Consider the following 13,522-nt stretch of genomic DNA (forward strand, 5'->3'; position numbering starts at 1 on the left):
GGGAGTTGCATAAGGTGTACAGTATTGGGAGAGGCAATACACTTAAAGTTCTGAGTACCCCTGTATGTTCTTGCTGACTAGCCCCAAAATGCAAGGTCCTGACCTCTTTTTATCTGGGCCATTTCTTAAGGTTGTATCTGCAGTGAGCAACCATGAAGGATGTGGTAACTTCTCTTCCCCAACAAACAAACAGGCTTTCTTACAGACTGCTACAAAATGGTGGGTTCCCAAGGCTCTTCTCATAGCATTCCTCTCCTATAATACAACCCATTGCATGTGTACAAATCCACAGGCCCACATACATCTTTTTTTTTTTTTTGGAGACAGAGTCTTGCTCTGTCACCCAGGCTGGAGTGCAGTGGCGCTATCTCGGCTCACTGCAAGCTCCACCTCCTGGGTTCACACCATTCTCCTGCCTCAGCCTCCTGAGTAGCTGGGACTACAGGTGCCCGCCACCACGCCCAGCTAATTTTTTTATTTTTAGTAGAGACGGGGTTTCACCATGGTCTGGATCTCCTGACCTTGTGATCCACCCGCCTCGGCCTCCCAAAGTGCTGGGATTACAGGTGTGACCATGCCTGGCCCACATACGTCATTTTTTTTCCTTGTTAGCTGGATATTATTTCTTTTTTTCTTTTCTTTTCTTTTTTTTTTTTTGTGACAGAATACTGTTTGCAGTAGAGGAAACTGGCATTGCAGTCTGGTGGTATAATGGCTTGTCCACATAAACCAGTACATGTTCATCCTTCAGCGCAAAAAGCCCTAATGTGCGTACCCTATTAAAATTCAGGACATCTCCAATATTATCTCTGTTTTTCTTTGTCATCTTTTTTTTTTTTTTTAATAAACATTTTCAAGGTTTGTCCAAAAGAAGGCCATATAGATTCTTGGCTAGTGGAAGACAATTCAGGACAGCTGTTGCACACTTGGACTATCACCTTCTCCAGGCTGGCGGTCGATACCTTATTTTTTCTCCAACTCATTTTTATTAAAAACATAAAAAAAATGCTCCAACTATCAGTTTTACAAAATCTCTAAGGGAAACACAAGAGCAAGGTGCTGAGGTAAAAAACACCTGAGGTAGCTTTTTCTGTGTGTTTTTCTCGTTAAAAAGATCTATAAATTTAACGCCCTGGGCCAACAACCTCGGTAAATTTCTACTTTCCTGCACATTTTTTTTTTAAAGAAAGAAATCATTTTGCTGAATATCGATGGCTTGTACACCAAAATGCAAAAAGACAAAATACATTCTTTCATTGTGGAATTTTTTCTTTGTTTGGTTGATTGGTTGGTTTGATGGGTTCCTGTTTTCCGAAACGCTAGGACAAGTACCATTGACTCTTGTTCTTTTGAGTAACCAAGTGTAAGTTGAGGCTGGTTTTTGTGTTTCGCTTTTGTTCCTTTTGTGTGATGTGATACTCAGAGCACTGCTTTGCCTAGGTGGGCGGGGGGAGGTGCGTCACATACATTATTTTTATGGGACTTGGAACACGTGGAACTGACACTAATGCCATGCTCATGCTGCTTGCTATGCATTAGTAATAGTCTTTTATCTCTGATTCAGGAGTTTTATGTCTTCTGCCAGCATCCATGTAACAAAGACAGGCTAGCTTATTAGCTTGCAAGTACAGTAAAATCCCAAACCCTTTACAGTTCCCTTTATGGAAGGAAGTAATAAACCAAGGAGTATGAGGAGTTTCTAGAAAAGTGGACATACAGATAATTACCACAAGTATACATCCCTCCATTATTGCTACCCTATGGACTTTAATAAAAGAGGGTAGATAAACACAATGAAGAGACAGCTAGAAGAAGAATGAAGGAGAAAGTAATTGTGACTACCATGACTATATTTTTGGTGACTAAAGCTAAGATAAAAGCAGAAAGACAAAAGAAAATGACTTCAAGGCTGAGCTGAAGAGTGCTCTACTAATTTTGAGGCAAAATATTCAGTTGGACCTAAAGTTAGCAAAAATGTTAATTTTCACAAAAATACTTTCCAGGTTGTTTGAAATTCCCTCCCCTCCTAATTAACATTCAAGTAGACCTATGAAAACAATTGTACGCCAATCCAATTTTTAGACATATCTGAAGGAATCAAATCAAAGACTATGTTCAAGGGGAAAAAAGTACACAATCTAATTTACAGGTTCAGAAGGAATAAATAAGCTTATCATCAATTATTTGATCAACAAGTTCCCATACTTTAAAAGAAATAATTCACAAACAAAACTGTGAATTTTTCCTTTATATAACTTAAGTCTGTAATCTAGAAAGCCTGGATTCCTGTAAATTGTGGTAGGCAGAATAATCCCCTTCCAAGATGTTTATGTTCTAATGATTCTGTTCTAATCCTCAGAACCTCTGAAGCTATTACTATTTATATGGCAAAAGAAACTGTATATATGATTAGGTTCAGATTTTGATATGGGGAGGTTATTCTGGATTATCTGGGTGGGCCCATTATAATCACAGGGGTCCTAATAAGTGAAAGAGGGAGGCAGGAAAGTCTGAGTCACAGAAAGAGACGTGGCAACAGAAGCAGAGGGTGCTGCAGTTGCTGGCTTCGAAGATGGAAGTGAGCCATAAACCAAGGTGTATGGGTAGTCTCTAGAGGGTGGAAAACAGATTTTCTCCTGGGACCTACAGAAGGAATACAGCCCTGCTGACACCTTGATTTTACCACAGTAAGGCCCATTTTGTATTTCAGACCTTCAGAACATTAATATAATAAACTTGTGTTGTTTTAAGCCACTAAACTTAATAGTAATTTTTTATAATAGTAATAGGAAATGAATACATTTTCTCAATCTATTTCCATTATAAATGAAAGAAAAGTTGCTATTAGCATTTTTTATAATGTGAAACTGTTATAAGGTTGAGTAGATGTGGTAGTTCTATGCCTCATGGGTAGCAGGCATGAGGTTCTAGTGGGATTAATCCTATCCCTGCTCTGGGAATGAGCCAGGACTGGCTTAAGCCAATCAATACTGATGGTCCCCAACTTATGATGGTGCAGCTTTATGACATTGTAAAAGTGACACGCATTTGGTAGAAACCATACTTTGAATACTATACAATCATCCTGTGTTTTATTTCCATTGCTGCATTCAATAAGTTACATGAGATATTCAACACTTTATTATAAGATAAGCTTTGTGTTAGATGATTTTGTCCAACTGTAGGATAATGTAAGTACTGTAAAACTGTTTATGGTAGGCTAGGCTAGGCTAATAAGCTGTGATGTTTGGTAGGTTGGGTATTTTAAATGTGGTTTTGACTTATGATATTTTCAATTTACCATGGGTTTACTGGGATGTAACCCCACTGTATGAGGAGCATCTGTATATTCTTATCCCTTGCTTCCAACTTAGAGATTGACCTTAATTTAGGCATAACGCAATTGGTACACAGTACTTGCTTAAATAGTAGTGATTGGTGAGATTTCTGTTTGAAGATTGCTCTAGGTGATGTGATGTGGTATATAGGTGGGAAGTATGAAAATGACGTAGTCTTTTGAAAACTGATACAGGGAGGAGGAAATAACTAAAAATAGCAAATAAATTAAGGTAGAGCCCTGATCAGATTTCACCTGATGACCACCTTATCTCTGGACTTTTAAAAGTCCAATATAAACCAATAAATCTCCGGCCAGGTAGGGTGGCTCACACCTGTAATCCCAGCACTTTGGGAGGCCAAGGCGGGTGGATCACCTGAGGTCATGAGTTCGAGACCAGCCTGGCCAACATGGTGAAACCCCGTCTGTACTAAAAATACAAAAATTAGCCTGGTGTGGTGGCGGGCGCCTGTAATCCCAGCTACTCGGGAGGCTGAGGCAGGAGAACCGCTTGAATCTGGGAGGCAGAGGTTGCGGTGAGCCAAGATTACACCACCGCACTCCAGCCTGGGCAAGAGTGAAACTGTCTAAAAAAGAACAGAAAACAAAACAAAAAAACTCCCAATAAAATCCCTTTCTTGTTTAAACAAAAGTTGAGTTGTATTTTCTATTACTTGCAAGTGAAAACATCCTAACTGATAAATGTGGTAACCATTCTATTATTCACTTAGTGTTCTTAAAATCGCCTATCAATAAGTCTGTTTTAAATTTATTATGTCCTGCCGATTTAGTCTATGAATTACTAATTCAGTAATATATTTTCAGAGAATGAAGTATAATCAATGACCTGAAATGCACACACATGCACAATCAAAACTCATAAATAATTGCAGAGTACCTTGTTGCTTTCAATACCAATGAAGGAAGTGACATGTCTAATGCTCTGTTAACTTCCTCCAAGGTCATTCCTTGTGTGCGGACTCCGTTCACATAATGGATGACATCTAATAGCTGGAGATTACCCTCAATGGCTGCGACGGACCTTGGATTAATATCACTAATATATACCACTTGATAAAGGCTGTCATGACCTCCAGATAAGGAAAAACCTTGAAATAATAGAAAATATTTGTTTTCTCAGTCATAAGAGTACTTACTCTTAAGCTAACCAAGAAAATCATATTGTACAAAGTTTGACTTTTCATTACCCAACTCCTCTTTGTTGCATGTTAGTGTTATGTCCGGTAGCAAATGAGGCAACATAGGTATTCTGGGTAATTCCAGAATTCGTCCAATAACTAATCTGACTGTTTTGGATGCAGCCCGGAGCAGATTAACTGCATCTGTATGAGTCATATTAGTAACATCCGTATCATTAACCTACAAAAACAAGAAAGGGGCAAGTGAAGATCACAATTTTTAGAAAAGAGAAGCTAAATTGCCAAGAAAATACAATACTCTTCCTAATTTATAATATATATTAGCTAGTAAGAGATTCACAACAGTGATCTCTAATTTATTGGTAATCCCCTTTATTATGGAAATCATAGGCACAACGATCAAGCCATTACAATGAAATAATAATGTTAAATCCCTAACAAATGCATCATTATTTTGCTAATCTAGGAAATTCATCCTCTAAGTAATTTAAACTTTCTGTCCTTGAGACCTAAGATAGCTTGTTTTATGCCTTAACTGAGATTAAAGGGACTTTCAAATTTGTAAATGACAAGTTAATGGGTGCAGCACACCAACATGGTACATGTATACATATGTAACAAACCTGCACGTTGTGCACATGTACCCTAGAACTTATAGTTAAAAAAATATATATATATAAAGAATTTCCCAAACTGTTAATGATATAAAGGCCTTTACTTTTAAGTGGTGGAAACAGAAAGCATAAACCGAATAGTTAAATACAGTATTACAATAATTCAACCTTCTTTTTCTGACTTGCTCTTTGTCTACATTTACACAAATAATCCATTTCTCTTAAATGTCTCACCTTTATGAGCCGGTCCCCAGGTTTTAGCCTTCCATCACTTTTGGCTGGATCCTGTATGACATCATGAACATAACAACCAATTCTCTGATTGCCTTTGGTTACTGTAAAACCCAGGCTTCCTTTTTCTGATTTAATTAGGGTAATGAGGAGTTCTACTTCCTAAGGGAAAAAAACAGTAATACTTTTAGGTTGTCTATTCTGCACTATAGACAAACAGAAAGATGACTATTATTTCCCTTAACAGAGGAGAAAGTCAAACCTTAAAAGGTTACTTAACTTGTCCAAGTGAAGAAGTCAAGTCTGTCTGACTCTAGACAGTCTGTCTGATTCTAGACAGACTGTCCCCCCACTGCATCCCACGTAAAAGTTATGTTTAAGCACAACATTATGTTTGTCTAGAGACAGCAGAGACAGAATTTACTCCTGCTTTCTTTCGTATATTTTTAGGATAAATAAAGACATAATAGTGGTTATACTTTGATGATCAAAAAATACTTTTTGAAGGAAAGGTTCAGAAAAAAACTCATATATTTCTAAATAAATGCAAAGAGCCATATATTTCTAAACAGATGCAAAGAGCAACAAAAAAGCTTTTTTTTTTTTTTTGGTAAAAATATGAAGTCTTTTGGTGATTATCACAATCTTATCAATTTTGTTGTGTAAATAAAATATACTTTTAAAAGATTTCAAATGAGACACAGAGGTTGTTTATAAGGGTGAAAGATTTCTAAGAAAAATTAAAGATTATTTTTACTCTATTGCTAAGAATGAAACTGAAGATGTAGATGCTGCACACCCTTCATCTCCAATACACACATGCACAATTATAGGAAAAAAAAAAAAAAGGGACCTGGAAACTTACCTCCAAAATGTTAACAGTTTTGGGGTAATCAGATTATAGTGGCTTTAATCTTCTTCTCTGTTTAATAATTTTTCTACAATAAACATTTATTACTTGGATAATAAAAGCAGTATTTAAAAAGGCTAACTTTCAATCAATGTAAAGGATATTATACTTGGAAATTTTGTTTCCAAATCTTATTTGTAGGTTTAGAAGTTCTAGGACTATTATTACAGTGTAAAGGATTCCATTTGAGCACACAAAAAAAGTGTGGAAGAGAAAAAAAATTACATTCAAACTTGGTTAAAAATCAAATAGGTAACTCATCAGAATTTGAGAAGCAGACAAAAATAATATTTACTAAGGGTCTACTCTGTAGCAGATACTACACTACGTGCTTTACGTATGTTATTTCATTTAATCTTCACCACAATCCTGTGAGGTTACTTGCTCCATTTTATAGTCAAAGCTACCAAGACTCAGAAGAATTAAGTGATTGGTCCAAGGAGTCTGCCAAATTGTAGCAAGTCAGTGGTAGAGTCGGGATTTATACTCAGGTCTTTTTGCCTTATTTCCTAATTTCTCAGCACAGAAACATACCAGACATGTTATCCATTTATTAGACACACATATGAAGCTATTTTAAAGATAGCTTTTTCCCTAAAGGGAAACTTTACGAACACACTTTCTTTTAAAAAATATGGATTTTTTTTAAATATAGAGAAAACAACTTACCAGCTCAAAGTCTTCAAGGTGATTTTCCAAGTCATTTTTCAAAGGTGTCCAGTTTTCTTGTCTAGTTGGTTCAGAAATGTGATGTATATGATACTTATCCATCGAACTAGAGGAAGCAGATTCTAATTGGGGTTGATAACTCTGCCCAGGAGCCATATCCGGTGGTAGAGGGGAAGGATTACTACAGAGACAAAGAAGTAAGACTATTTTCAAATACATTTCAATGTCAATATGGTTAGTTTGTGCCGGAAACAGAAGACACTTAACAAATATTCATGTCTGATTTTGATTGAGATCCTAGTTACTGTTTGTATGACTCTGGACTATGAATTTACTCTATATCTGTTAAATGTTAAAATTAACAATAATTTATTCTCTGTCTAGGTTTTTTTTGTTGTTGTTGTTGAGACAGGGTCTCACTCTGTTGCCCAGGCTGGAGTGCAGTGGTGAAATCTCAGTTCACTGCAGCCTCTGCCTCCCAGGGTCAAGTGATTCTACTGCCGCAGCCACCCAAGTAGCTGGGATTACAGGTGTGTGCCACCATGCCCAACTAATTTTTGTATTTTTAGTAGACATGGGGTTTTGCCATGTTGCCCAAGCTGGTCTCAAACTCCTGAGCTCAAGCAATCTACCTGCCTTGGCCTCCCAAAATGCTGGGATTACAGACGTGAGCCATTGCGCCCAGCCTAGGTTCTATTTTGATGAAGCTCTTTAAGCTGCATAAAGTCAGCAAGATAGGTTAAATAGAATTCTTTTGATTTCTAGCTGTTAATTCAAAGCTGAAGCTAATGTTATCAGAAGGTTAATGTGTGTTTCAACATAATAAGGAAAAGAAGAAAGAAGAATAAAAGTCCGACTCCTGTGGTTATTTTGGATAAAATACAAAGGAAAAAAACTTGAACAAATAAAGTTTGGATGTGGATAGATACAAAGATATAACCAAAGAGTAAAATGTATGAATAATTATGCGATGTATTGATGTAGTCCTTCTCTTTGTATGCTTATATGTTTTCAATCATTTCTTCTTTTCCCCATCTTCGTCTTATCTTTTGCAAACTCTCTGCCCTTATCTCCCCTCTATATTTCTGGTCCCTAGTCTCCCACTGTGTTACTGCCTAAATAAGTCTCTTCTGTTTAAGTAGTATGATTAATAGTGAAATACAAATAACTTTCTCAGTTACTAGTAAATATGCTCAAGAGGGAAGAAAGACTCAGGCTGACTGCCTAGAGAGCTTATTGGTTTGCTAACTAAAACTATCAGTCACAATAGCTAGACATCCAATAGAGTCATCCTCTGGCTAACCACTGTGAAGGTCACAGATACATACATTTCATTCTTAGAGGAATGCATATTGCTGCTACTGCTACTAACAACAACCAGTTGCTTTGAGCAGTTCACATTATATTGATGATACCTGTCCTCAAACTCTGGTTTATTGGGAATTTTCTGAGGATAGTAAAACATGGTACAAATGGTATCTTCTTGACTCTTGGGTGCTTCATGATGACTCTGTGCCTGTGATACCATGTTGCTTAGAGTCTGATGCAAAGCTGAACTCCAGGTCGAATTTGATATGTTTGCTGGAGCTGTCACTAAGTCATCTTCTCCACTCCCACTGCTGTCACTGTAACTGTCTCTTCTGGATGGGGACTTGCACTGTTTCTTGCTTTTGTCTGACATTTCATTTTCATCTGAGCTGGTGCTTTGCTCCACACATGATGGCTGAGAAGAGTCTTTACTGCTGTTTGGAAGTACTTGTGCTGGAGACTGAAGTGGGGTCTGTAATGGACACATTTAAAGAGATTTGGGACCATTCTATGAATTTTAGAAGAATTTATTTGAAAATAAACCATTGAACAACTCTCTACTAAAGTAGGCATTGAATTTTCTGATAATAAAAGTAATTTATGTTCACTAGAGAAAATAATATATAAAATAACAGTTAATATTGTACAATTTATACCTTAAGTTAGAACCAGAGTAATATTATATATTTTGTCTCATATTTTCAAAAATTAGGGTTCTATCATAAATATTTTCTTAAGTCCTTAAATATGCTTTAAAACAATTTTAATACCTGTATAATAGTCCAATGGATGGCTATACCTTTATTTCTGCCTTCTCCTTTTATTGGACATAGAGTTGTTTCTAGCTTTTCATTATTAATAGAAATCTAGAAGAACTTCTTTGTATGTAAATTTTTACCTGAGTTTCTATTACTTTGTAATTTTCTATACTGTCAGAATATAGGACATTTTTAATAGCCTAATTATTTCCAAATTGTTTTCTAAAAACTGATACCAATTTATATGCTCATCAAGAGAGTTCCATTCACTTTTTCCTATCTGGTGCCTCAAATCAATGTAGTCTTTTAAAATGCTATTTATAATGCATCTTACAGAGATGTTATTTTCCTATTAAAGAGATTTTTAACCATTGTTTTGCAGATGAGGAGTTAACAGTTTGTGACCTGCTCAACATAATAACTAGTATCAGTGCCCATTAAAATGCCTGAAGTCAGTACTTGATAAATCCTAGTTAAGTAAATTGAATAAATTACTTTGTATTATACAAATAAGGAATACATTCAAAGAAGTTGTCACATACAAGATAACATGCCTACCTAAAACAAGTAGCTAGGTATGAAACCCAGAAGAACAATTCATGATGAAACCACCACAGCTGAATTAGTTAGTTGCTAAGTTGATATTCTATAAAAATGTAAATTACTTTTCATAAGTCTCACCAAAAGCGCAGTATCAATTTCCGGTAGCATACCAGGTGGAGGTCTGCAGAGAAGCAAGAATACTTCTGGAGCAGTTCCCCTGAGAGCAGATATGACTTCCTGGGGGTACCATGAATGACAAATGAAGGTACAGTTAAACCAGCATTATGAAACCATTCTGAAAGGCCAATCCATCTCATCATTAAAAATGCTATACTCCACATGCTAGGGGCTCACCTGCTGAGATAGTCCTTTCAAAGAGGCTCCATTCACTTTCAAGATAACATCTCCTACATCAATTTTTCCACTTTCCGCTGCTGGCTGTCCAGGAAAGAGCTTTTTAACCCTTACTATGCTGGCATTAATTTGCTCCGGTATAAGATTATCTTCTCGAGAAAAACTGAATCCTAGACCTGAGCTATTTTTAAACAATTTTACCTCAAATGTATTTTCTGGAGAAAAAGATATAAAAAAAATTTAGATATTGTTAACATGCTGTGTTTACATAGGAACATACAAACATATATATTTCTAGACACATTTTAAAAGCCCATTTTCCCGTATTTATAGCTCTGTATGTACTTACTGCATTCTAATAGTATACTGAAGCTGTATCTTACAGTCTATTTCCATCACTAAGAAATCTTATCAACTAACTGCATGAACTAAGCTGTTTGATTAGGAAGGAGAGTTCTGAAAGTAGGATTCTGAAAATGGAATTATGCATCAAACTCGTGTGTTTTAAAAGACACTATGGTCAGGCACAGTGGCTCACGCCTATAAACCCCAGTACTTTGGGAGGCCAAAGTAGGAGGGTTGCTTGAACCCGGGAGTTTGAGACCAGCCTGGGCAATATAGTGAGATCCAATCTCTACAAAAACAAAACAAAACAGAGTACGATAACAGATGAAAAAAAGGGGAAACTCCACGGAAGGACAGGTATTGGAGAAACTCAGGTATACAGCGTGAGAAAGATGAAAAGAAGAACAAAATAAATGTTAGAGGAGGTTATGTGGAAATAAATTGACATTGTAATGTTCTGGGGAGGTGTAATTTAACTGATAAATTGCAATACTTCAATAAATTTCTTATCAGCTAAATAAATTAAGAGAACAATAACAAGAAAATAATTAAAAAATACATTTAAAGTCTTTGCTCACGGTTGGCTCGGGTGTTTTAAAAAAAAAACAAATCTATTTAAAGAAAGAATGATGGGGCTGGGTGTGGTGGCTCACACCCGTAATCCCAGCATTTTGGGAGGCTGAGGAGGGCAGATCACCTGAGGTCAGGTCAGTTTGGCCAACATGGTGAAACCCCGTCTGTACTAAAAATACAAAAAGTAGCGCATGTGGCAGTGCGTGCCTATAATCCCAGCTACTCGGGAAGCTGAGGCAGCAGAATAGCTTGAACCCGGGGGCGGAGGTTGCACTGAGCCAAGATTGCACCACTGCACTCCAGAAGAAGGCAATCTTCTCAGGAACATCTATGTTAATCATCGTTCTGGGTGACAGAACGAGACTCCATCTCAAAAAAAAAAAAAAAAAAAGATGGAAGAAATAAAGAATAAAGAGCAGTATGATAAAATGAGTACATTAATTTTATTTTCATATTCAGGAAAAAATAATATAGTCTGTGTTATTTTTTCTCCTTATTCTGGGGACTGATTCAGAGTTGCCAACGTTTGTGTAAAATAAAACAATGACTGTACACCATCACTATCATTTATAAAGTAAAGGAAATATAAACCTCTTAAGAAGACAGAATCTTAAAGGGTACTGGAAAGCCACTGTCATTCTTAATTTTCTTACTACCAATTAGTGATATGTCCAAAGGCTAGCACGGTTTGTAACAAAGACCACTTTCTGGGCACTACTAGGTGAATATCTGCCCAGAGTTTGATTCACAGGTCTTAAACTTAAATTAAATAGAAATACAAAAATCTAAGGGTCAAGGTTTCACATGGGTTTGAAGGCATCTCAGCATTTGTTTTTCTTTATTTTTTCACTTACCAAATTTCATTTTGAATTTTACCACAATTTAAAGCATTTTTAAAAGACCATAATCATGCATGACTTCATTATCCAAAGTCTTTCAGATCCTAGGAGCTGCAAATATGTTTCTGTCTTTATTCAGTATGGTGCTATGTCAGATTATTATTTGCACTTGATGAGAATAATGAACAAAACTAGGGCATTAACTGTAATCCAACATGTAAAAATCAAATTTTGAATAGGCGAGGAATAATTTGAAGGTGAGATTGTAGTCTCCCAAGGCCTGACCTTCAGTGACAAAGCTGTAGTCTTTGACCTGAGTTGTTTTCTTCACTTTTTCTGGGCCTTGACCTTGGACATTCTGATCTGAAAGGGTACACTGTGGGGTTACCGGGACATGTTCTTTAGATGTTGGAGATTGTCCCTTTTCTAATAACAGATGAACCACCTGGATAAGTAAAATATCATTTCATTAATTAAGAAGAATGCTACGAAAATAAATACATTTTCAGGACTTTGTATAGTTAATGCTATAAAGTCATTTAAAGTAACTACCAAATTTGGTCCACCAAATGAAGAGGGAGAAAAAAAATAGAGGAACAAAAGCAAGGAGTTGAAAGTTCCAAAATCAAGCTTTTATTACATTTTTGTATAGAAAGATAAATGATTAAAAAGAATCTATTATAAATATAATACATGTTAGAAATGTATGATAATGGCCAGGTGGAGTGGCTCATGCTGGTAATCTCAACACTTTGGGAGGCCAAGGTGGGCAGATCACCTGAGGTCAGAAGTTGGAGACTAGCCTGGCAAACATGGTGAAACCCCATCTCTACTAAAAATATAAAAATTAGCCAGGTGTTGTGGTAGGCACCTGTAATCCCAGCTACTCGACAGGCCGAGGCAGGAGAATTGCTTGACTCTGGGAGGTGGAGGTTGCAATGAGCCGAGGTCATGCCATTGCACTCCAGCCTGGGTGACAAGAGTGAAATTCCATCTCGAAAAAAAAAAAAAACCAGGTGTGGTGGCTCATGCCTGTGGTCCCACTGGAGTCCCAGCACTTTGGTAGGCTGGGGCAAGAAGATGACTTCTTGCCTAGGAGTTCGAGACCAGCATGGGTAACACAGGGAGACCCCCATCTCTACAAGAAATAAAAAATAAACTAGCCAGGCATGGTGGCAAGCGCCTGTAGTCCCAGCTACTTGGGAGACTGAGGCAGGGGGATCACTTGAGCCCAGGAAGTCAAGGTTGCAGTGAGCCATGATTACACCATCGCACTCCAGCATGGACCTCACAGCAAGACCCTGTCTCAAAACAACAACAAAAACCTCCAAAGACATTATAGATAATTTGGTTAAACTCCCTGACTCAAAATATACTTCAACAAAATAAATTTTGTGTTGAGGCTAAAGAATAAGAGTGAAAACCACTAGAAATCAGATGTTTATACAACAAATTTAAAATGCAATTTCCACCCCTCCCCCATCAGACCTCTTTGGTAATGTAAGCGTTAAATGTGACGTAGAAAGTCAGCTTCCTCAGTAAAAAATGTCTTATAATACTTGCATTTCAATTTGGAAGGAAAAAACAACAACCCAGATGGTTATACATATCAGGCTTGGTTTCTTGATTAGCTAACAAATTTAGAGATCTCAATGAGAACTGATGTTATTCACACATTGTTTTGCTCTTCTAAGGTACTGTAAAAGGTTGGTATAATGATCTGTTACCTGTCCTGTATTTCTCAGTGTTTCCACAGCTTGCTTATGGGTGGCTCCTTCTAGACTAACTCCATTGACAGCTAGGACACGATCACCTAAAAATTAGGCAGTTATTTTGAAAGAAACAAATCACAAATAATAATCCTACATGTTGTTTTAAATC

At 36.8% G+C, this 13,522-nt stretch overlaps 1 protein-coding gene across 12 annotated transcripts in view; it reads right to left on the minus strand.

The window, feature by feature from the left end:
* PTPN13 (protein tyrosine phosphatase non-receptor type 13) overlaps positions 1-13,522 on the minus strand; it is a 220,211-nt gene that overhangs the window by 36,589 nt on the left and 170,100 nt on the right. For 11 of the 12 annotated variants that reach the window (XM_058433090.1, XM_032145796.2, XM_032145708.2 and 8 more), the window contains 9 exons: positions 13,369-13,454; positions 11,927-12,086; positions 9,885-10,099; positions 9,669-9,767; positions 8,337-8,701; positions 6,922-7,102; positions 5,346-5,504; positions 4,546-4,717; positions 4,236-4,446 (listed from right to left, as the gene is read on the minus strand). In XM_058433090.1, the coding sequence (XP_058289073.1) occupies positions 4,236-4,446; positions 4,546-4,717; positions 5,346-5,504; positions 6,922-7,102; positions 8,337-8,701; positions 9,669-9,767; positions 9,885-10,099; positions 11,927-12,086; positions 13,369-13,454 (1,648 nt within the window). The remainder of the gene's footprint in view (positions 1-4,235; positions 4,447-4,545; positions 4,718-5,345; positions 5,505-6,921; positions 7,103-8,336; positions 8,702-9,668; positions 9,768-9,884; positions 10,100-11,926; positions 12,087-13,368; positions 13,455-13,522) is intronic. The other variant, XM_058433082.1, reaches the window with a different exon arrangement.

This window comes from Hylobates moloch, unplaced genomic scaffold (assembly GCF_009828535.3).
Source record: "Hylobates moloch isolate HMO894 unplaced genomic scaffold, HMol_V3 SCAFFOLD_2, whole genome shotgun sequence".
In the NCBI taxonomy this organism is placed as follows: Eukaryota; Metazoa; Chordata; class Mammalia; order Primates; family Hylobatidae; genus Hylobates; species Hylobates moloch.